Below are 24,474 nucleotides of genomic sequence, written 5' to 3' on the forward strand. Positions count from 1 at the left end.
GGACGGCTTCATAGACAGAACTCCTCAAATCTACCAGAGAACACATTTCCAGCAGCCTCACTTAGAGCTGCTGTGTCTTCATGCTGAGAGTATGCATTTTCAGCCATTCTATGGTCAGTTCCCATCCCCCAAGAGGTTGCATATGAAAACACTTTTTAGCCAACAACAAAAAAAGAAGCTATACTTGTAAAAAAAAAAAAAAAAGCCATTCTTTCCTTTTTCTGGGCTCTGAGGTAGGTGGTTAGCATGACTGATTTCACCCAATTTCAGGAGTGTAAGCTCTATGGGTGCAAGATGTTTTTGCTTTTGTTCATACTGTAGCCACCGCAGCACAGTGGTTCTCAACCTTCTGGCCCTTTAAATACAGTTCCTCATGTGGTGCCCCAACCATAAAATTATTTTCGTTGCTACTTCATAACTGTAATGTTGCTACTGTTATGAATCGTAATGTAAATATCTGATATGCAGGATGGTCTTAGGTGACCTTTGTGAAAGGGTTGTTCAACCGCCAAAGGGGTTGCGACCCACAGGTTGAGAACCAATGACCTAGAACAAAGCTTGGCCCCCACTAGAGTGCAATTCATATTTTGTAGGATTGTTAATTCCTTTTCTAAGGAGACTGATCAAACGCCGTGATTCTGTAACTTGAAGGGCATCTGGACTCTTCTTCTAGGACAAGAAGGAATCAGCAGATCTGGCTGCCCTTGAAAATACTGCCTAATGACCTGTCCTCCGGAAAGTTCCCAAGCCTCTTCTGCCTCTAAAAGGGCCTTTACCTTTGTAAGAGGAATGTGCATCCGTACGCTACAACTCAGGCAGCTCAAGACTAAGAAGGTGAAATTCTTAATCAATGGCAGAACCATGTGAGGCAATTTTTATAAGTAATTCTATTGACAGCCTGTCACTTTCCCTCGAGTCATTTGATTGGCTCCGCTGATGGGCGCTGCCTGAAGTTAGCGGTGAACTTTGGAGAAAGGGGAAGGAAGTGTTCTGCTAACCTTGCTGAGAGTGTGGAAAGGAGAAACAGAGGCGTTGGTTTCCTCTGCTGTGACCAACATTCAGGTCACCCCAGCACTTTCACGAAACCACCAAACAGCTCCATGTCACCCGAACTGCCTCCCTTTAAAGTTGCGTGTGAAGCCTAACAGGACCATGAACACACGTAAGCAGTGACAGCTGTGACAGGCTCTGCCACATCCCAGTCCAGTCAGATGCTGAGAGTGTCCCAGAGTTCAACTCTCAACATCTGAGCTCAAGTGTGACGTAGTAATAACTCAGTTATGACTATGCACTCCATCTACAACGGTGATTCCAAACGAAAAGACATGATAGCAACTTGCTGGTTTTCCAGCTAAAAGTACTGAATGAGTTCACTCCTTCTATGGTGTTAGGGTTTTTCTAATTTTGTTAGGAAGGGAAAAAAAAGAGGTTATGGGTCCCTAGTATGACATAAGGAAAACACAATTTAGAGTAAGATTTTGAAATTGCTTTAAAGAAAGTTTTATTTACTACATACATCCTAAGAATGTATTGTAAATGGAGCAAGATCTAAATAAGTTTAAAGCTTTTTCAAATACAAAGCAACTAAAGAGAAGTAAACTGCTAGCACGTTTGAAAACAGAAAACTCTAAAGCTTTTTTTTTTACATTTATATAGTTTGTTCTTAATCCTAAAAAAAAAAAAAAAGTTCACATTTCAAGTTATAAACTTACCTCAGTAGTGTATGTGAAATGGGTTTGAAATAGAAACAGATAAGAGGCTCACTGATACTTAACTGGCTGTCACCAACATTTGTTTTTAAGGTAGTTTGGCATTTGCCATGTTAAGATATCATTTTTTTTCCTTTACTTTTTATTATTCTTTCCCCCCCAAACAATGTACAGGCACATGTAAAATACAGTAAGACCACTGGGTCCAAGTCTCATCCAGGGAACCTCTGTGGCCATCAGACACTGGAAGGAGACCGCTTCTTCTCACATAGCCACAGGAGGCGGCTCTGGTCCAAATGGCATTTCGTTGGGTTACTCATTCCAACAGACTCAAGTCTGGGTGCAGCTTGCTGGGTACATCATCAGGAACATTGCACAATCACTTTACATCACTTAGGAATGGTGGGAAGGAATGTTTAAAGGCCTTTGTGAGCACCCAATAACTTCACACAATAAATAAATATTGCTTATATATAAAAAATTCATCCCACTCTAAATTGGTGGCAGGGGTGGGGGGAGAGTGGTGCAGAATTTGGGAATCTCTTAATTTAAAATTTAAAACAAAACTAAAATATTTGTTTGAGGCATGATCCTATTATTAATCCACAAATAAGAATTCAGCCACCAGCAAAAATTCAGCGAGTGGAAAGATTTGGTGGGTCTCTAGTATTATATAAAAACACAACAGTGTTACTTGCTACTTATTGCACAACTCACTTCCTTGGTAGAGCCTTTAAAAAAAATTCCACGTTGATGTATTTCATAAAGTAGATGACGATCTTAATATTTTACTGTATTTTACATCCACTCTGCTAAACAAAAGCCTTTAAACAGGCACCAAACACTGCAACAATATATTTACTTCCTAATAAAACAAAGCTTTTAATAACATTGAAATAAAATGGTTTCCTTTTGCATTAAACTCTATACCATGAACTTCTGCAACATAAAAAACCTAAAAAGGAGGATTAGGAGATATTTACAAACTATGTCTTAACTCCTGCCGGATTCCCCCTCCTCCTGGGCGTGCACCGTCAACGCAGTTCACCTGCCACGTGGCACAGCCACGGAGGGAAGCCCTGTCCAATAAACATACTATTTTTAACGCCACTGGCGACCACAGACATTTTTGCATGAAACATGGTAAGGCAACTAGAAGTGTCACTTTCTGCAACAGGAATCTCTGGGGGGCCTTGCTACAATAACATTCGTCGTCTCTACAAACTCATACTTCAAAAGCAAATAAAATACAAGCGTGAGAAAAGGAACTGAAGTTTTCTATCGGGCAATTAAATAGCTATGCAAAGATGTCTTATGAAAACTACTAAAATCTGTGCTTACACATAGTCTGCTATTGAAAATATGTCCCCAACCAAAAACAAAAATCCCCAACAAAAACCCAGGAAGAAGTACAAAAGCCACCCATGTTTTCTCTACCAGAGTAATTCATCTGCTCTAGACTTGCCACACAGGGAGGTGGGATGCGGGTAGAAGGCGGGGATGAGCAGGGGAGTAGAAGGCAATATTAAGTTTAAGAGCAAAGACCCAGAGAGAATGAGCAGGCCCCAGGGTAATGGTGGCAGGGGAGAGCATTCCAGTGTTTAGACCCAGAAGTGTGACAAGTCTTTCCAATGTTGGCTTAAGGAGAGACCGGGTGTTTAATTTCTTTTAAAAAAATAGAACCATCGTAGATAACACATGGTAACCCCGTCAACCCTTAATGCCAGCAAAAATAGAGGTTTTACTCATTTTAAAATTGCACTTTCCAGTATAATTTTTAAAATAACGTTTTATGTGATAGTTTTAAAGCACTATTGTTTGTATCTTTAAATATTGAATATATTTTTTCAAAATAGTTCCCTAGCTGCTCAAGTGTGCCTTTTAATATATAGTTGATATATTACTGAAGGTACTACAAAATAGAAATCTCTGGAGTGCAGAAGTTAAGAAAATAACCTTCATACTGAAAATATATCCTTAAAAATACAAAAACAAAAACCTCTATACAAACATACTACAGCATACAAATTTTTAAGAGATGGTCTTAAGGCACAAACCATTACAAGTCTCTTAGAAATGTATGAACACAGGCTGCTAAGTTGAAAATAGTCTTAAAAAACTAGTGAAAACTTCATGTGTATAAAATATTTCAGTATGGTACTTGACTACATTCTTCACTTTCAGGTTTCATCTGTGTGCTAAGCCACCATGCTCTTTCTTCATAAATAGTAAAGTGTTCCTTCAGTGGTAGTTTCACGATTCGTCTCCGCTCTCACCCCCAGAATCAGTACGTCTGGTAGACGTCATGAATGGGAACCTGAATAGCAGCAGCAGGGAAGGCCTGAGGTATATAGCCAGCGTAGCCTCCGTAGACAGCGGCGGCCGCGGCCGCGTTCTTCTGTAGTGTGGCGATCGTGGCTGTGGCCGGAGCAGCAAAGGGAACGTAACTGGCCCCATAGATCCCGGCAGCAGTAATTCTCTGAATGTTTGGAGCCACCGTGTATACTGGAGTTATTGGACGGCCCTGCGGAGAAGAGAAAAAGAATCCTTACCGATCGGGAGCACCTTTCCCCATTTAGTCATCCATTCATTTAACAACTCCACTCATTCCTTCAACTCCCAGGTGTAAAAATAAAGGTCTCCACTCTCAGGGAGGGGAGGGAGAGGAGTAAACAAAGAACAAATATTTGTTTAAAGTGGGGGGAGGGGGTGAAAAGAGCCATTAAGATAAGGTGGAGCTGCATCCTCAAGGCTCACGCAAATTCCACAGGTGAAAGTGAGAACCAGAATGCTAAAGGAATCTTCAACCCACCATTCACTCTATCAGCATATGCCCAGGGAACTAGAGAAGGAAGCTGAGAATCCACCCTTTACTTAGTCGATCTCACAGTCATTAAACATTTCCTTAGCTCTGGCCGGTGTGGCTCAGTTGGTTCAGTGTAGTCCTGTGCACCAAAAGGTTGCTGGTTAGATTCCCGGTCACGGCACATGCTGAGGTGGTGGGTTTGGTTCCGGGGTGCTTACGGAGGCAACCGGTCGATGTTTCTCTCTCTCCCTTCCTCACTCTAAAAGTCAATAAAAACATATTTCACCCCCTAAAACAGGGACCTAAAATACGTGCCAGCTGCCTCAATTCATACTTAACTGAAGGAAGATGGTATTTCAAAAACAAGGACTGGCAACTTCATGGAAAAAAGTATGCAGACCTCCAAAGAGGCAGCTTCGTAAGCTGTTCCTCAAAACAACCGACCATACACAATCTTCAACAAAGGCAATGGTTTCAACCACCTAAGATGTAACACCACTATTCATACAAACTGTTGCAGAAACTTACAAAAGGAACCCATTACCCTGGGAAGTTGGAGATAGCATCTCGGAAGTGGAGACACTGAGCTGGGTTGTGAAGGAGAAGGAGGAGTTTTCACATGAATCAGGAGAAATAAGCTAACTAAAGCTGCCTCGATGTAGCTGCCACCACCGACAGTAAAAGTCCCTGCTACTTCCTCCTCTCTACCTGAAAGTGTAACATACTATGTTTTCAGAGCAAATGTGAGTAGAGAGGGCATCCTGTGGTTCAGTATTTCCCAAAGTGTTTGCCACAGAGAAGGGGATTTTTGGTAAAATAAGACATACATTTAACAAAATCTCTGGAGCACTTTATCTTCCATAGGATGCCTGCCCCATAGCAAATGCTGCTAGGGTCTCTATGTCTTAATGCATCTGCAAATAATTCAGGATACATGACATAGAGAATTAGGTTTAAAAAATTATTTCCTCCTGGATTTTTTTTATAAAGGAGTATCATTCCTTTACAAAATCTGCAAATCAGAGTGACAAAATTATGTTCAAAGGGACTTCATAATCTAAGAGTCATTTTTTCAACTATAACCAAAACAATAATTATACTAATGATATAATAATAATAACTGAGAGATTGTGGTTTGCCAGACACTATTCTAAGCGCCTTATTTGTATGACATATGGGATCAGTACGAGCACTAATGAAGCTGGTATGGGATTACATGGAGAGGTCAGCATGTGCTCAGTGGCTGGCACAGGGAGGAACAGCTTTGGAGCGGTGGCACTGTGACCCTAGAGCCTGCACTTTATTTAAAGCTGCATTATCTTGCCTTCTATATCCTATAACAACAAACACCTCTTTGGCAACATCTTACAACCCGGGAGAGGAACTTGGGAACTGGGAAGACTGGTTCACAGCAAGACCCGAGCAATCTTTTCCAAATGTGTGGACACACATTCACTGACAAATGCACCAAGGGGGACCATTGCAGGGAAAGTGACATCAGAGAGAAACCTCTTCATATCCTACGGTCTGACCCAACACCCAGGCTCAGAAATGTGTCCCATCCACCCACCGGTAGAGTTTAAAATGCTCCTTGCTCTGCTGCAGTTTGGCCGAGAACACAGACGGGGTGAGGATGGAGCACAGCAGAGAACCAAGGTCAAAGGCCAGAGGGCGGGCCACAGAGCACGTAGGTTTGAGGGACAGCACCCAGGCCAAGCACACCCAACGGAGCCATTCCCAGATGGCACCAGGCATTCTGTAGAATACACTGAGGGAGGGACAATTCTCCAAAGGAGTCAACTGACTGATGGCTGTACATTGAGCAAATTCTTAAGCAGAGACATCAAATAAAGGCCCTGAAGGTGACATCCAGTGCAGAGTGACAAGAGACAGCTATAGCCTGCTATTCAACATGAGCGTGAGGCCGGGAATCGGGGCCTGATCAGAACCGATGCTACATGTCAAAGGCAGAAGTCACGCCTTTCTTAATAAAGAGGAATTAGAAGTTATTACAATAATTCCACCAAGTATCGCTTGTAGGCTACTGTAGATGTTCACAGTTCACAAGAAGTAACGGCACTTGGCTGTCATTCTACAGTGTGAATCAATGACACCTATTCCAGTTTTTGGCTGCAGAAAGGCCTGCGTTAGAGAATACTCGGTGACACATTGGGAGGTGAATACACATTCAGCTTTCTGAATAATGCAGTCCAGACTGGTGCTCACGTGGGCAAATGCAAGCGAGCAGCAGCCCACTGCGGCGGCTCACAAACCTGGCTGTTGCAGCATCACTGAGGAGCTTGTACAAAATGTGGATTCTAGAGCCGCAGCGCAGTTCTATGAACCGGAATCCTCTGAGGTTTGAGTCTAAGACTCTCTGTCCTCTGGATAATTCTTATCCAGTTAGATAAGAGATCCCCGGCCAGAGTATTTGTGCTTGTTGACTGGGAAGGTATTTCGCTGCCTCACAAAGAACAGCTTTAGCAAGACTTTATTTTCTGTTTGGCTAAATGGCTGCCTCTCACTTACAGGCATTCCGTGTGCTATGCACTGAAGAGACAAAGAAATGTAAGATGTAGCCCTCGTCTGGAGGATCTTTTTTGTTGTTGTTGTTAATCCTCACCTAAGGATATTGTTTCCATTGATTTTTAGAGAGAGTGGAAGGGAGTGGGGTGGGGAGGGAAGGAGGGAGGTTGTGGTGAGAGGGAGGGAGCAAAGAGGAGAGAGGAAGGGAGGGAGGGAGGAGGAGGAGAGAGAGAGAGAGATTGAGATTAAGCCAAACCAGCCCAGGTTGGAGGAGCTTCATTTTAATTGGGGAGATGGACCATACTGACAGCCATATGCCAAGTACCGCTGTAGGTAATGAGATGTCCAAGGCTAAGTGGATGGGGAAGATGCTGCAGATGAGATGAGATGGAGGAAACCGCACATAAGAGAACACTGTGAGCAAAGGTGGGGGAGGAGGGTGAAAGGTGAGGGTGGATTGGGAGAGATGTGGGAATAGTAGGATATGGTTGGGGGAGATGATTACAGGCAGATTGTGTCAAGTGTCACATATCTCTACCTCTACAGATATTTCTCTCCATGTACATACATGCTTATAGATGTATACATTTATACAAATGTATATGTTTATACACAGAGAGATTTAAAAACGAAATTCTTCATTGAACTGCAATTCAGAATGTGAAACTGGGAGCTATCTCCCTGACACTTGCACCTTAACAAAAAACCATGAGTTAAAAATTATTGTGTCATAAAAAAACAAACCAGTAAGCACAATATTGTGACACTGAAAAATTACACGTCATTTTTGTCTATTGCTTCCCATCTTTAACTCTAGTGAGAACAGCAGAGTTATGCAATTATTATTGAAAATTGTTCTGTCCTGTCACGATTTATTTAAACATTTTTTCTGCCACCCGATTCCATAGTTCTAACAGAGAGCTAGGCACACAGTGAGCTCCCCTGCGGAACAGTAAATGAACCCGCGCAAAGGGAGGCCTCACACGCAAAGCACAATGACTGCGGCAGGAACTGTACCTGGAAAGGCGGCGGCGTTGACACCGCGGGAATGACGGCGGCGGCGGCAGCGGCGGCGGCGGCGCTGGCTGGGTCTGGCTGCATGGCGATGGGGCTGATCATGTGCTCCACTGCGTGGATTTTGCCATCTTCAAGCATTTTAGGAGCGGGAGCCGCCTGAAACATGGAATACTGGGCCCCAATGGCAGGGATGGCCACTGCAAGAGAAATAAGAGGGAAACAGGTGTATCACTCCCGTCACTTAAAAGGCCCATCTTGACATTTTTAAAAACCAAGTTTGGCAGCCATGGGCTTCTCCCTGCTAACTTATGCTTTCTCAGTACAGGTGAGGAGGTGCTACCCAAGAAGGAGAGAGAGGAGGTGGCAGGTACCCCCTCCCCGCCCCCGCTGGTCTTTCAAAAGGAACCACGTGGGCATGGACTTAGGCTCCCAAGAGATCACCATGGGAGGAAAGTCTAGAGTTAGGTTTCTGCACCATTTCCCTGTTAGTTTCAGCTACACCGGGGCCGTGCGAAGGAACTCTGGATTGAAAAATCTCATTTTGAATCTTACTCTTGATGTCCTACAGAGCAAGAAGGGGCCTTGTAGCTGAGAAAACAGGCTCTGAGAACAGAGGCTGGAGGCCCCGCGGGGTGAGTAGGCCCCTGTCTCACTCACTTCTCCCCTCATCAGACCTACTGCCCTTTCAGTTTCACTGCGTTCCATGAAGCAGGTGCAGTGGAGGGTTTCATTCTGAGCACTCAGAGGTCTGTGTATGTCTTCCCCACCTGTGTTTCAGATTTCAACATTACTGATTCAAGGGAAAATACACCGTAAAAATGAAATTTTCCCTACTTTTCTAATGTCCACTCAATAGTGAAGCAATAGTGACTTTTTTTTTTTTTTTTAATGGGACCGGCCAATTCAAAGAGGTGTTTCTGTGAGTAAAGATCACCTCATCTCTCCGAGATTCAAATAGACAGGCGTTATCGAATGTCAGTGTATGATTAATAGAGGTAAAAAGAAAATATACTCTCCCTGATTTGGGGGCATTTGTGCAAGTGCGTGTGTGTGTGTGTGTGTGTGTCTTGAAAGGATAAACAAGAATATGAAATGCATACACAAATATCCTTTCATTTATGGTTTTTCTCCAACAGTAGGCACATTTATTCTAATGAAAGCTGACTTGATATAAGGTAAAGAAACAGATTTGACTGTAGGCTAAACAATGGCATGGTCATCCAATAAAATCTTCCTAAAGCTTTAGCCAAATCTTTCAACTGCCTTTCCAACCATACGGTCTTGTGCCCAGTCACTTCATCACTGCACTGGTGGTTCTCCTACAATGGGAAGTTCTAATTTTCCGGACTGAACAGAAATAGAGGCGAAGGGGCGGGGGCTCAGAGAGGGTTGTCGTTTCAGCTATACTGGAGTTGTGCAGACTGACTCTGGCTTGTTCTGGTTATCCGCCCTCAGGAATTTCTACCTGGGGCCCCAGGACGCGACTATGGCAGTAAAGATAGTTTAAAGAGTTCTTTTCTCTAGTTAAACCTTAAGCTACTGCAGCTTGCCAAAAGGTGTCCCTTTTCCAACAAGTAGACGTAGCAACTCCTGTCTCCAGGCTCTGTTTTATGGAATTACAGAAAGACACGGGAACAGTTTTACAATGATTATAACATCAGTGGCATTTATACAGAAATCCAGTCTAAAGAGTCACTTAGTTGCAGAAATTGCAGAATTTTTTTCACAGGCCAAAACAAACAAAAACAAACAACACTCCCCCACCCCTACCCCCCCAAAAAAACAGAAAACCAAAAAACAAAAACCCAAATCATATCACTGAATTAAATTCAAAAGGAAGTTCTACTGGGAAAATGCTTTTAAGCCTGAGGTGGCCTACACGAACCTTCTGCCCAAAATGAGCAGCGCCCTTGACTCTGTCAGCTGGAAGGACCAGAAGAAAATCAGAGTAGCTGAACTTCGAAGTGAGGGGTCTCTCTAAGAGCTCTTCAATCTACCCTCAGGGAGACCAGGAAGTGGTCTGGAGGAGGAGCGCCCTGATTACCCATTACTGGCTTTTCCCCCTGGCGTGTGCTAATAATAAGGAGTTTGTGCTGTGCTCATACAGTGGAGTTAAAGTTCCTTGCAGGTTACGGCCAGAAAGACCTGTCTCACCAATGGGCACAACAGCACTGGCAAACTGGTTTGAGAGGCCTGGAGGGGAAAGCAAAGTTCAAGGTTCCTAGCTTGAATCCCTTGAGCAGCCCTACTCCAATCTATTGATCCAGGGCGAGGAGGAAATGAGTGCAGGGAATTGGAATCCAGGCAATTAGCAGCTGCCTTGTTCTCTTGCTCCCGGGAGGTCCAGCTTGGTTAAGTCCATGAGAAGGGACAAGTAGTGCTCGTTGCTCCAGAAGGGGAATTTTCTACAACTCTCAGAATGGCAGTAAGCTAGCTGCACCCTCTGGCTTCTGATGGCTGGAGTGGAAATCGGATTTAGTGAAGGAAAAGACAGTTTTGAGCTGACAGAAGATACAGAACAGCCTCATATTCTTCCATTACCCGCCTCCTGCCCCCACAACTCTGCCGACTCAGTCAGAGATTGAGAAAAAGCCTACCAACGGATGACACACATTTGAAAAACCCACTATTGGAAAGCTGGACTTGAGCACGGTCAAAGCTAGACAGTCCTCTTAAATTCCAGGTTAAGAACGGTCAGGAGGCCACATTCTTTGCCTAATCTCTGGCTGCCTGCCAGAGGAGAAACCCACGTGCATGAACCCGAGGTAGGCTTGGGGTTGCTGCAAAGAGAGGGTTGGGATTTAGGCTGAATGGATGCATTCTCACTCTCATTTATACTGACCTGCACCAGGTTTAATGGCAACTGGGTTGACGGTAGAGATTTCCAAATTCGGTACAAGTTCAAATCCTTTTTCTTGCTGCTTTCCTTTCCCTTCATGATAGCGGCTATATATACCACGGCCAGCAGAATATCCCCCGAGGTAGGAACCCCTGGGCCCTGGGTTTCTGTTGCCAGCTGCACCTCGACCCCGGCCTCTTATGCTGCCTGCTTATAATAACAACACAAAAAATGATGAGCAACCAACAGTGACAGCACAGGAGGCAGATCTCAACGCAAGGTGCTTAGCATTTAGATGTCGGCCCTGAGTCTAAGTTGCAGGGGGCTACACCTCTGTTGTTCAGTGAGCTGGGGAAGATGCTTCCAACATTCCATTGCAGCCTAGATTCCCATCCTGCGCATGTCTACCTGATGCAAGAGATGAACTTGCAGGGTGCTGTTCCTACGATTGCAACTGTAACTTCAATAAAGAAAAATGTCATCGATTGTAAAAAAAAAAAAGTTAGAACTGGAAGGGAACTCCTGGTTTATCTTCCTCATTTCATGCGTGAGAACACAGGCCCAAGGAGGTGGGAGAGACGGACTGAGGTCACAGGGCTAGTCAACCCGAGAGCAGGACCCAGAATCTTGGTATTGTTTCCCCATATAATGCCTGGTTTTATTGTACCTCGTCAAATGATCGAAAAACAAACAAACAAAAAAGCAAACCAACAACGTTGTGCCCTCTACTCCCCTACATATTAAAGATAGAATTTCTTTTTACACAGGTAGGTTTTAACTGGAGGACCTGGAGACTAGACCCCCAACTGGGTAGATCCCAGGCAGGCAGCATGCAAGAGCTTGCATGCCCCGTGATTCTACTGCTCACTCCATACACAGGAACCTTCTGCATGTCTCTCAATGCTAGAGAGGTGAATTCCTAAGTGCCAGCAAGGAACCCAGAGCTGACATCCAAATGAGGGTAGGTAGGGAGGGGGTCAGCATCCACCAACTCAGTTACAGCCACAACATCCCTGGCGCGGCCCGCCTAGCAGACACGGCTCTGGGGGGCCTGCCCAGGAGCACAGTCCCCACTAACCTTTCACGAAGTATTCCCTGTTGGGCCCGATGAGCGCGTTGTAGGGGTAGCCATAGTAGGCCAGCGTGTAGGGGTCGCACGAGTACACGTAGCTGGGCTGCTGCTGCACGGCTGCCGCCTCGGCCGCGCCGCCGCCCTTGGCTGCCTTCTGGTAGCGGGAGTACTGCTCCTTGTCCACCGGCTTGGCCAGCGTCACCTCGAGGCACGAGCCCTCCAGCTCGGTGCCATTGAGATGGTTCATGGCGTGCACGGCGTCCTCGCGGCTGGCGAAGTGCACGAAGGCGTAGTCGCGGATCTTCTTGACGCGCTCCACGCAGCCGGGGTTGAACTGGCCGAAGACCTTCTTGATGGTGTCCTCCGTGGTCTCGATCATGAGGTTGCGCACGTAGAGGATCTTCACGGTCTCCATCACGTCCTCGTCCACGTCGATCTCGGGCTCGGCCCAGTCCACGGCGATCTGGTGGCCCCAGAGCTGGATGCGGCCGGGCATGAGCTTGCGGCGCGCCATGGCCGCCGCGCGGTGGCTCTCGTACTCCACGAAGGCGAAGCCGCGGTTCTTCATCTTGTCGGCGGCGCTGGCGTAGACGATCACGTCCAGCACGCCCTCGGTGACCTTGGAGATCTCCTCCAGGATCTCCTCGCGCTTCTTCATCTTGGGGATGCCGCCGATGAAGAGGCGGCAGTTGTCCACGCTGCAGCACACGCCGAGCAGGCGGCCCGGGCGGATCTCGTAGTTGTTGAGCTCGCGCACGGCGCGCTTGGCGTCGGCCTTGTGGCAGTACATGACGAAGGCGTAGCCGCGGTTCTTGCCATCGAAGTCCATCATGAGGCGCAGCTCGTAGATGCGGCCCACCGTCTCGAACACGGGCACCAGCTCGTCCTCGTACACGTCGCGGGGGATCTTGCCCACGAAGACCTCGCAGCCGCGCTGCGGGTGCTCGCCCTCCCAGCCGGGCGGCGGGCCGCCGTACTTGCGCTGCCCATTCTCCTGCACCATCGTGTAGCCCGTGCGCTCCATCAGCGCCAGCAGCGCCGCCTCGTTGGGCGCGCCGGCCACACCCTCGGGCACCCTGACCGCGGCCGCGGGGGCTGGGTCGCTGCTCATGGCTGCAGTGGAATCTTCTGCAGTCATAATGTCAGAGGCATCCACGGCTGCTGGAAACCTGGGGGAGGCAGAGAGGGAGGGTGAGTGTGGTGGCATCTGCACGAGTGCAGCCAGAACCTGACTCCTCCACCCCCCATCTCACCCCTTCACCGCCCCCCCTTTTTTTCTTTTGAAGACATACAAGGCTCATGCTTAACCATCGGGTGGTTACATGAGAAAGAACATGGAGACCCGCTCTGGAAACGCAGCAGCTCTAAAATAGTCTAGTCACGTGGTATTGCACGAAAAACCAGAAGTTGACTCGGAAAAACATTCAGAATGAACGAGCAAGTACTTCCGCTTAATCAGCTTTGAAGAGAGAACCTGCTGTAATTGTCAGCGAAAAGCTTACGTTCTTGCAGCAAATGGCAACATCTTTTGCTTAATTCCTGCCCTGTCAACTCAGATTGATTTCCCTTCAGTGATAGCACTTCACCCACATTTATTTCTTTGGCAGACAAAGCCTCTTTCTTTTTCAAATACAGTCTTTTTCACTTGGGAATGGAAATAGAGCAATGTATTTACATTGTTAAGAAAAACTTTGAGGTGCTATACAAGATAGATACAGAGTTGTGCGCTGATGCTTTTCACAAGGGAGAATCGGACCATGCACATTGCCAAGGACTTGGCCGAGGAGCTGTGTAAAGAGTGGCTAAGTGTGATTTTAATGGTGCCATTCAAGCAAAAATCTTGGATTTAGAATCAGTCCTCAAAAGGATTAAGCTCAAACCGGGAGACTCGTGAAGCAGCAGCTAGCTACCTGGTAAGCCACACTATAGTTTTCAGAGCAGTGTCACAAGCACTATCTTATTTGATCTTAATCGCCTTACAAGGTAAGTGATATTATCATTAGTCCCAATTTGTCTGTGGGGAAGTAAGCTCAGAGAGGTTGAGTAAATTGCCCATTTCACATAGCAAGTACCAGCTAGTACCAGGAATCGATGCCAAGTTGTCTGACCTCAGATTCTAGGTTCTTCGAAACCAGTGCTGTGCATTGCAACCTTCTGTGGTGATAGAAAAGCTGCCACTAGCCACCTGTGGTTACTGAGCAATTAAAATGGGGCTAGCATGACTGATAAATTGAACTTATCATTATATTTAATGTTAACTAATTTAGAATGAAAAAGAATTAATTAATTTAGAATCATATATGATAGTACAGGTCTAAACTGTGCCACCTCATTCATACAGCTCAGGGGTCTGTGGAAATTATATAGATATATTCCTCACCTGAGGATATTTTTTCCATTGTTTTTAGAGAGTGGAAAGAAGGAGAGAGTGACAGAGAGAGAAACATTGATGTGAGAGAGACACATGAATTGGTTGCCTTCCACATGGGCCTGGACCAGGACTGGAGACTGAGCTTGCAACTGAGGTACATGCTCTTGACTGGAGTTGAACCCAGGACCCTTTAGTCCACAGGCCACTGCTATATCCACTGCGCCAAACCGGCTAGGGCAGCCGTGGGCAAACTTTTTGACTCGAGGGCCACAATGGGTTCTTAAACTGGACCGGAGGGCCGGAACAAAAGCATGGATGGAGTGTTTGTGTGAACTAATATAAATTCAAAGTAAACATCATTACATAAAAGGGTACGGTCTTTTTTTTTTTTAGTTTTATTCATTTCAAACGGGCCGGATCCGGCCCGAGGACCATAGTTTGCCCACGGCTGGGCTAGGGCATGATTTTATTTTTATCGTTTTTCTCAGTAGAAATGATTTTAAATTATACAATAAGATTATCACCAGGAGCTGCACAGTGTGCTTTTGTAATGAAAAACTGTGATTGGCCTTTTGAAAAATGAAGTTATTTCATTTCTTGGACTATAAAAGTATTCAAGGAAATTTTATGGACAATCGAGCAAAGTAAATAAGAAATCATTCCTAATTCTGCTACTCAATGATAGCTAAAATTAAACTTATCTTTTTTTAAAATAGCTTTTTGGGGGTGGGGGATGGAGCTTGGCTTCTAGCAAATTTATATTCTGCTCCTTTACTTCATTTTATAAGCATTCCTCCATGGTCCTAAAACTCTTGGTAAAAACATAAAAATTAACAGCTACTAAGGTTTCATCGTTTAATAAGGACATGGAGCATCGTTAATTTTTTAAAAAATCTACCACTAGGAATTATATACAAGAGTATTAAGGGAAATTTGAAGGATAATTAAATTTATCTAATGAAAAAACGAAACAAATTATAATGACACAACAGAAATCAGCATGGCTCAGTGATTGAGCGTTGACCCATGAACCAGGAGGTTACAGTTCAATTCCTAGTCAGGGCACATGCTTGAGTTGCAGGCTCTATCCCCAATGGGGGCGTGTAGGAGGCAACCAATCAATGATTCTCTCTCATCATTGATGTTTCTATTCCTCTTCCTCTCCCTTCCTTTTTGGGGGGGCGGGGGGAAGGAAGGAAGGAAGGAAGAAAAGAAAGAAAGAAAAGAAAGAAAGAAAGGAAGGAAGGAAGAAAGAAGTCCAGAAAGAAAGAAAGAAGTCTGAGATGTTTATTTGCCAGTTGGCCAAACCAATACTTCCCTGGTTTATTTGCTGTAGAATTCTAGATCCGGTTTAATTTAGTGAGGGAAGTGTGGCCTCCAGAGCTAACTGCATGCTTGTGTGTGAATCCCAGCTTTAACAGTTTCTAGTTGTATGACCTGGGGCAAGGATACTTAGCTGCTCCATGCCTCAGTTTCTTCATCTATAAAATGGGGATACTGATGATGGTATTTAGAAGAGTGACAATATATACAAAGCACTTTGAATTGTGCTCAGAACATTGCAAATGCTCAGGAAATGTCATTATTATCTTCCATCCAAACTTCTGGGTAAAACTTTAGACCAATTTTCTTAATTTTAGAGTAAGAGTAATGGTGACACTTTCCTGGTTCTTTAAAAACACCTGTTTGATAAGGCTTCTATTCTTACTTTTTAATTTTCTTTGCTCTTCAAGTGCTTGAAAGCTGGTTTGGCAACACATCTAGTTATCATGAAGGATTTTGTTTTAGTATTCATTTGGGAAAATGAGATGTTAATTCCTATAGTTTCAAGTTGAAACAAAAATTTCAATATCAGATTTGAATATGAAGATCTTTTCCTCCTTTCAAATGGAAGAAAAGGGCATATTCTTAAGAATACTATTTATATAAACACATGTGTGTTTATCATCTTTGCCCTGGAAAAGAAATGCTAAGTATATATTATAAACATGTATGAGACAATTCAAGATCTTATGTGTTGCATTACTAAAACACTGACTAAAGTCCAAAGGAATAGATAGACCCTATCATTCCGCTGAGCTATGAGGAGTTGACTTTTTGTTTTCCTAATTGTACTTAAAACTACCATTTTACCAAAAAAAAAAAGTCTTCTAATGGTCAGGTTATGGGAGTTACTTTCAATCCTAACCCCATTAAATTCACCCCAAATTCTGTTTTCAGTCTGAAATCTGCTGGTCTCAGTAACTTAATCAATTCACTTAAAATAGTTATAGCTTATTTCTTACATCTTTGAGCCAAGGAAAGCCTTTCCCTGCCCTCCTGAACTCACATCATCTGGAATAAATGAATCACGTTACTGGCCTTCTTTCCATTTTTCCTTTGGCCATTAGGAAGTTCAGGACTGAATTTGTCACTTCAGTTTTAATAACTGTATAGAACATTACAACACACTCTCATGCTCACCTAATTTTGGCTATAGTTGTTTTTCAGCCTTCTATATTCCCAATGCCAGGAATTTAGCTATTTATATTATTAATCTTATTGTTTACATGTTCTTGGAAGCCATGTCATATAATTTGGGAGCTAGGAGAAGAATAAATGCACACGCACAAATCTAATTTGCACCAGACGTTAAGTAATGTAATATCTAAACTATTACATTAACTACAAACATTGACATAAAAACAAGGGAGAAGCACAATGAGATACAATTTCACGCCCATTAGCATGGCTATTATTTAAAACAAAATACATGTTGCCAAGAATGTGGGCAAATTGGAACACTTGAGCATTGCTGGTAGGAATGTAAAATGTTGCAGCTTTAGAAAACAATATGGTGGTTCTTCAAAAACTTAAACATAGAATTAAACATATAATCTACCAATTTCACTTTTGGGTATATACCCCAAAGAATTAGAAACTGAAACTCAAACAGATATCTGTACACCAGTGATCACAACAGTGTTATTCACAATAGTCAAAAGGCGGGAGCGGGGGGGGTGGGAGGGGGACAAATGTTCATGGCCACTTCCAAGGATAAACGAAATGTGGCATAGATACACAATAGGGTATTATTAAGCTTTAAAAAGAAAGGAAATTCTGACACATGCTACCACATGGATGAACCATGAAGACATTATGTAAGTGAAAATAAGCCGGACACAAAAGTACAGATACTGTATTTTTCCACTTACATGAAGTACCTAGAATAGTCAAATTCATAGAGATAGAAAATAGAATGGTGGGTGCCAGGAGTCGGGAAAAGAGAGAATGAGGAATTGGTGTTTACTGACTTTGTTAGGGATGATGAGAACAACAACGTGAACTATACACTTAAAAAATAGTTAAAAAGGTGCCCTGGCTGGTGTGGCTCAGTTGGTTAGGTACCATCCCATGCACCAAAGGTTGCTGGTTCGATTCCCAGTCAGGGCACATGCCTGAGTTGTGGACTCGACCCTCAGTAGGAGGCATGCAGAAGGCAGCCAATAGATGTCTTGTTCTCACATTGATGTTTCTTTCTCTCTCTCCCTCCTTCATCCTCCCTCTCTCTTCCTCTCTCTCTAAAAATCAATTTTAAAAATCTTTTAAAAAGGTTAAAATGGTTCATTCTGTTATATGTATATTTTATCACAATTTCTAAAAACAAAAAAGTGATGCAAAATAGTCAAAAATAAGATTCCATAAAATTATAATTTCATTGGAAGCCATAAAAAAAGATACATTGAGTTAGTTTAACACATTAAAAAAAATTTTATGGTTTATAAACCCTATTCTCCTATCTTCATAGCTAATATATAACATAGTTGAAAAATTATACAGTATGCTGTGCAATGAATTTGAGCCCACAGGCTTAGATTTATAAAAGATAATTTATTCAATGCCTTAAAAGGGGGAACTATACAGCTAACATGTCTTTTCTCTTAGCGATGTAGCAGAATGTGTAACTTACTACAATTAGACATGCTTTACACCAGGCCTTGGCCAACTATGGCCTTGGCCTGCCCTTGTTTTTTGTTGGGGATCACAGACATACACCCCCGCCCCCTTTTTTAAAGTATCATCTGTAGAGGCTATTGCACCACAACGGCAGAGTTGAATAGTTCAGAGACTCCCTGGCCTGCAAAGCCTAAAATTTTTACTACCTGGCCACATACAGAAAAGTTTGCCAACCTCTGCTCCAGGAGATGTGCAGAGAACATCACTGAGGATAAAGAACATACATTCCCATTGTTAAAAATTACAGTCACTTTTCCCTCTGTTTCCTATGCAGATCAATGACTTAATTTCAGGACCAGTTTTGAAATTCTAACATATTTCAAAGACAGTCTTCCTGACCTGCCTTTTCCCCCTCCTCTAAGCTGTTTTCCGCTTAACTGCCTGGTCCAGTTGATGGTGCCTGGAAGAAAGGACAGCTCCTAACACACAGGTAAACAACAATTTCTTAAGAGACACAAATAGAAGGGTTTGTGTCCATTTATTCATTCCATTCAATAAATACTTATTTATTTAACACCTACTATGTGTCAGGCACTGGCACCATCTTGTCCTCATGTGGTTTTCCTCAGAGTTAAAGGAACTAAAGAATCATGCTTCAAATACAAAAGAGCTAAGAATGAAGGCGTTTAGTACTCGTGCTCAGTGTCCAAGACTGCTTCAAAAGAGCTGTGCCTCAGTATCTTAATTAGTTCCTCATAGGCCATCGTTCCTCAAGGTAAAACCCAGCCACTATCAGAACTATGTTTTAGAAACCCTCTTTAGTGTAAATGTGTGTGTGACTAAGGAACAGTGAGAAATACTACCTGTTGAATGATAGTATTCTCCTTGGGATGGAGGTGTGGACACCATCCCATCTAATAAGGAGGGAATATGCTAATTGACTGCCACGCTCTCAAAGATGGCGGCCCCCACAGCCAATAAGGAGGGAATATGGTAACTGACTGCCCCACTCTCAAAGATGGTAGTCCCCAGTCCCCTCAGCCCCACCACGCGCCTGCCTCCGGAGTCTCCCAGTCCCCTCAGCCCCCGAGCCTCCCAGGGCCGCCCGAGGCTCAGGTAACCAAGGCCGGCCGAGGCTGGCGCTGCTGGCAGTGGCGGCAGCAGAGGTGTGATGGGGCGTCACCTTCCCCTGATCACCGGGTCGCCTCCTACTCCTGAGGGTTCCCGGACTGTGAGAGGGGGCAGGCCGGGCTGAGGGACCCCCCACTCCAGTGCATGAGTTTTCATGCACTGGGCCTCTAGTGGATAATAAGCCAACTTCATAAGATAAAATTTGGATGTGAATAATAATTTTAAAAAATCTGGATAAATGGCACAGAATTACCCAATTTCCTCCCATTCAGGATATGACAGTTTTGAATGGACTGGATGGTCTGATTTTGGCTGCCTCGCCCACTGAATACAATCTCCAGAGTCAGAGAGACCTAGTTCCAAATCTTGGCTCCTCTGCTTACTAGTGGTGAACCTGGGAAGAAGCCATTTAACTACTTTAAGCCTCAATGTTCTATCTTTAAAATGGCGACAAAAATAGCTAATATTTATTTAATGTCTATTATGTACCAGGTGGTGTGCTAGGCTCTTTATATGTATTTAATTCACTTCAATCCTCACAGTGTCCATACGGGACATTAGGATCTCTACTTTATAAAGAAGCCGAGGCACAGAGAGATTAAGTAGATTTTCGGGTCATGAGCATCAGAGCTGGTCCTGAAACCCTGATTGTCTGGCTGAAGTCTGTTCCAGCTGCCCCTCAGTGACCCTTAATGGAATGATCCGTGTAAAGCTCCCAGTGTAAACCCTGCACTATGTGCTCAAGAAATCTTACCACGAGAAATTCGAACTAAAAAGAAAAAAAAAGGTATTTGAACTTGTAGGAATCTTGCCCCTCTGTCGGATGCTTCTGTTTACAAGGAAACAGGCGAGAGGTTATTTTAGTCAGCTTTAAACCCATCGGTATGAGAAGTCCAGCCTGCAGGTTCTGGTGGAGACCGGTGGACCAGAGTCCCCCAGATTCCATTCATAACAGTAAGCTGCCTGGCAGTGTGCGTCTCTGCTTGGTGGTGTGGCTCAGGCATCCAAGTGTAAGCCTGTTTCTCATCTAACCCTTGGCCAGAGCACTGTGCAAGGGCTCTTCCAGAAAGAACCTGAAGAGACTTGCTGAACTGGATGCAAAAGGTCCCATCAGTCATGCACGGGGGATGCCAAATCCCCTGAGGCCGGACCCTCCCAAGCCACAGCCATTCTCTCTCACACACACTAGCACTGCATTAGTGTTCACTGAAGGCTGCTCGCATTAAACAAACATGGCAATATATTTGAAACCAATCACTTATGCACAGTTTGGCAAATAAAACAAACAGAGAAACCTATCCTTGCAAATCAAGCTCTTATTATTCTGAACTACTTAGCTAGAATTTTTGTTGTCCTTGTTCGAGCTTGTCCTTGTTTTGTTGTCAGGCTTAAAGCAAAAATCATCAGGGATTCGAATTCCTTTCTTAGTACTGGTTCAGAGTACCTTTCAGTAGGATTTTAAGTTTGAACTGGGATGCGTTAGGGGCAAGGGATACCACTGTATTGCGAAATATTTCTGATGTTTATCAACCCGTCATTACCTAGGATCCAGAACAGTCTTGTGTTTACTGTAGAATTATCCTAACTGCCAGCTAACTTTGGTTCGCTTCTCTAGGGTGTGTGTGTGTGTGTGTGTGTGTGTGTGTGTGTGTGTATGTGTGTGTGTGTGTTTGAGGTTAATTGTGCAATTTGGAATTTTGGGGAGAGTTATTTGCTGACCAGCAGACACATTGCAATTTGAAGATATATTCAGTGGGGAGCAGGGTCTTCCAGCACTAGCTGGAATTTAACTCAATGGAAGGTTTTAAAATGTATTTATCCAAGAGGTAATTCTATCTCTGTTTGTGATTAGATTTCTATTTTGATGTCCCTTACTCACACCATAATATTTTTGTCTTTCCTAATAGTTGCTTCTTAGGCATGACCTGACACACACAATGTGGACAGAATAGAATACATACCATACTAGTTAAGAGCGAAGACTTTGGAGTCAAAGAAATGTAGGTTCAAATCATGATGGTGCCACTTATTAACCATGTCACACAAGGTGAATTACCTCAGTTCCATCCCCACATCTCTAAGATGGGTCTAGGGTCAGCACCTATTTCAGATGATCAGTTTCAGGAGTAAAGGACATTTAATGCCATGAACCCGGGGGTATTGAAGGCCAGCTCCTGCAAAAAGTTTCCAAGATTCGGCCTCACCCTGAGCGGTTATCTTAACTGCCTGTGCCAAGCTGCCGCCACCCACTAGAGTAAACAGCAGTGAGGGCACTCCCGCGGCAGGCAGGCCTCCGGCAGTGGGACATACCCCAGGGTTAAAGTGTAAAAGTTCTGCTAAAGAAGGAGGCAGGTTACTGGGAATTTACCTGAAGGCCCAAGCACTAAGCTGAAGACTGAAGTTCAGGCTCTTGTCTTTTTCTATCTCAGCCAGCAACCCCCTTCTATTGGAGGGCATGGCCCTCGGGACACATAAACACGCTTCCACGACTCTCCGGCTTGGGTGAAATCCCGAGAGGGTGCAGAGGTGGTGGAAGGATGACATTCTGGGCCATACCTCTGTCCACGCCTGGGCAGTGTGAGAAGAGTTCATTCCTACTGGGCTTTAAACCGTGTCGATGCCTGTATGGATTTCGCGATGGCAAAGCATATCCTTTAATGAACGATTGTGTCTGATAAGCAGGTGCAGAGCCAAGGGGCTCACTTTTCCCAGGCATTTCTATCAACACATCCCTGAAAACGAGGCCTTGCGCTGTGGGTTCCCAGGGATAAAGTCACCCGCCCAAAAGGGGTGGAGGGGGTTGTCTACGGGCGTTTGGCAGCAAACCAATACCCGTTGAGAATCTGTTATCTTGTTCCCTTTAAATAAGCATTACACACACTTTTTCTCAACAGGTTGATGGGGTAATGCTGAAAATAATGAAACCCGTCAATTCGGTGCACATCTGCCTCCTGGATTAACGTTTTCCCAAACTCTGAATGAGCGGGAGGAGAGATTTCCAGTTTCATCCCTTATTTTGGCTCCTCTGACCTAAATCTCTGAGAATCTGGCAAGGAACAGAAAGGCTGACCAGAAAGGAGATACCAGAAAGGAGAAGGAAGAGGAAAAGCAGCTTATATAATAGCAGCTTAAATGTAGACTGTGTTTTGCAATTTATAAAGTTATTTCACGGACACATCTAATTTAATCAAATCCCACAGTTTAAGCTGCAAATGGATCTGAGGTATCATTTACTCCAGGGTCTCTCAACCTCGTCCCCTAGGGACATTTCGGGTGTGATAACCCTGTGCTTTGGGGGACAGTCCTGTGCTCTGTAGCATCCCTGCCTTCTACCCTAGGTGCCAGGACCATCTGCCCCCATTTTAACAACCAAAAATTGCTCAGTGTTGAGAGTATCCTATCAAGTCTTGGAGCTATAAGCAGATTGCATACTTGCACATGGCAGATACTAAATAAAATAGTCAGAGAAGTTATTATTTTATATACTCTCCACCCCCAGCATGGGCTCAATCCGTCTTTTACTGTCAAGACTGAGAAATGTGCAACACTTTTCAAAAGTCCGAGGTAGTGTCTCTGTGATGCCAAGCTACTCATTTAATTTGGCCGAAAACCTATCAATTTAATTTTTCAAACCAAACAACTGCCACCATCAAGCCCGATCCGACGGATTCCGATGTCGAATCGATTTGTCATCACAGACAAACTGAGAGGCCTGGGTCACACATCTTTGAAATCAGGCCAAGCGGCAGAAGTGCCTCCTTTAAGTGCAGACGTCGTGGGCACATGAAAACTGCTGACAATCTGGTTTTAAAGTCTTGGACTTTGCTCAAATGCCATTGCTGGTTTCTTCAATAATGTAGAAAGCCGCATTGAAGATTCAGAGGTGGGTTTTTTTTGTGTTTTTTTTTTAGATATTCTAGGAATAGTCACTAAAAATGTGCTCCTGGAACACAGTCAACTCACTGGTACTAAAACCAACCTCCCTAGCCCTTAATGGTCTGATAGGATAGACCAGTGGTCGGCAAACTGCGGCTTGCGAGCCACATGTGGCTCGCAAGCCGCAGTTTGCCGACCACTGGGATAGACAAATAGTATTTGTGTATGCGTTCATTCATTCACTCATTCAAACACTGACTGAACAGTTGCTGTATGGCAGGCTGTGATAGGGACTTGGGGATACAGGGGTGACCACCTCACAGTCCTAGTCTACCAAGAGTGGATGAAGAAGGAGGGAGAGGGAGAGAGTGCAGAGGGATCACCATGACCTAAGATGGGCAGACAAATAAGGTTATTCAACCCTAGGAGGTCCCATCTGTTCTTTCAGCAAACATTTTATTGAGTGCCAAGGCAACAGTGGACCATGGGTCAAAACAGAACCCAAGGAGTGACCCAGCTGTAATAGCTGGACAAGGACTGAGCATCTGTACGTGCCTAGTTTTATTATGTTTGCAGATGGAAAATCTGCAAGAGCGGAGCTCTCTGTACCCTCCTGCACTTAGGCGTGCATTATGTCATGTCATATTATTGCAAACATAATACATAAGCACTGATGCCTTAATGAATGAATGAATTCAATTACGAAAATAAAAATCCATGTAATTGAGCATCCATAGGAGCCAATCTGTTGACTGCAATCGTTTAGCACAGAGGAGGTCACTGTCCCACAGCATGTCCAGACTGTATTTCACTCATGTGCTAAGAAGAGAGTGGCACTAAGAGCGTAGATGAGTTAAACACAGTTCTCCTTGGTGGGAAGGAGATAGACTAGAAATAATCTCTCGAAGAGTTTCCTTAGTGTACAGTTTAAAAGCTCTTTGAGTTAAATAGCTACCATTTTTGAGCTCTTACTATATGTATAAAACACCATAAGGATAGGATAGTTATCTGATTTTTATGACATCTCTATGAGTTCAAGTTTAAAATGTGGACTCTAGAGTGGGGGATCAGCAAACGACCACCAGTGGGCCGAGTTTGACCCTCTGGCTATTCTTATAAAGTTTTACTGGGACACAGATATGCCCCTCTGTTTACACATGTTAGTGGCTGCTTTCTTGCTACAATGGCAGA

The 24,474-nt window shown here is 44.1% G+C and overlaps 1 protein-coding gene across 7 annotated transcripts in view; it reads right to left on the bottom strand.

Moving 5' to 3' along the window:
- Window positions 1-1,476: 1,476 nt before the first annotated feature.
- The window catches only part of RBM47 (RNA binding motif protein 47), a 156,758-nt gene continuing 133,760 nt past the window's right edge, over window positions 1,477-24,474 (bottom strand). For 5 of the 7 annotated variants that reach the window (XM_006759313.2, XM_015561032.1, XM_006759310.2 and 2 more), the window contains 4 exons: window positions 11,976-13,138; window positions 10,901-11,107; window positions 8,059-8,255; window positions 1,477-4,233 (listed from right to left, as the gene is read on the bottom strand). In XM_006759313.2, coding sequence (XP_006759376.1) covers window positions 3,994-4,233; window positions 8,059-8,255; window positions 10,901-11,107; window positions 11,976-13,107 — 1,776 coding nt within the window. In that variant the 5' untranslated portion in view covers window positions 13,108-13,138 and the 3' untranslated portion in view covers window positions 1,477-3,993. The remainder of the gene's footprint in view (window positions 4,234-8,058; window positions 8,256-10,900; window positions 11,108-11,975; window positions 13,139-24,474) is intronic. The other 2 variants (XM_015561033.1, XM_015561034.1) reach the window with 2 other exon arrangements.

The sequence above is a fragment of the Myotis davidii genome, unplaced genomic scaffold (assembly GCF_000327345.1).
Source record: "Myotis davidii unplaced genomic scaffold, ASM32734v1 scaffold235, whole genome shotgun sequence".
NCBI lineage: Eukaryota > Metazoa > Chordata > Mammalia > Chiroptera > Vespertilionidae > Myotis > Myotis davidii.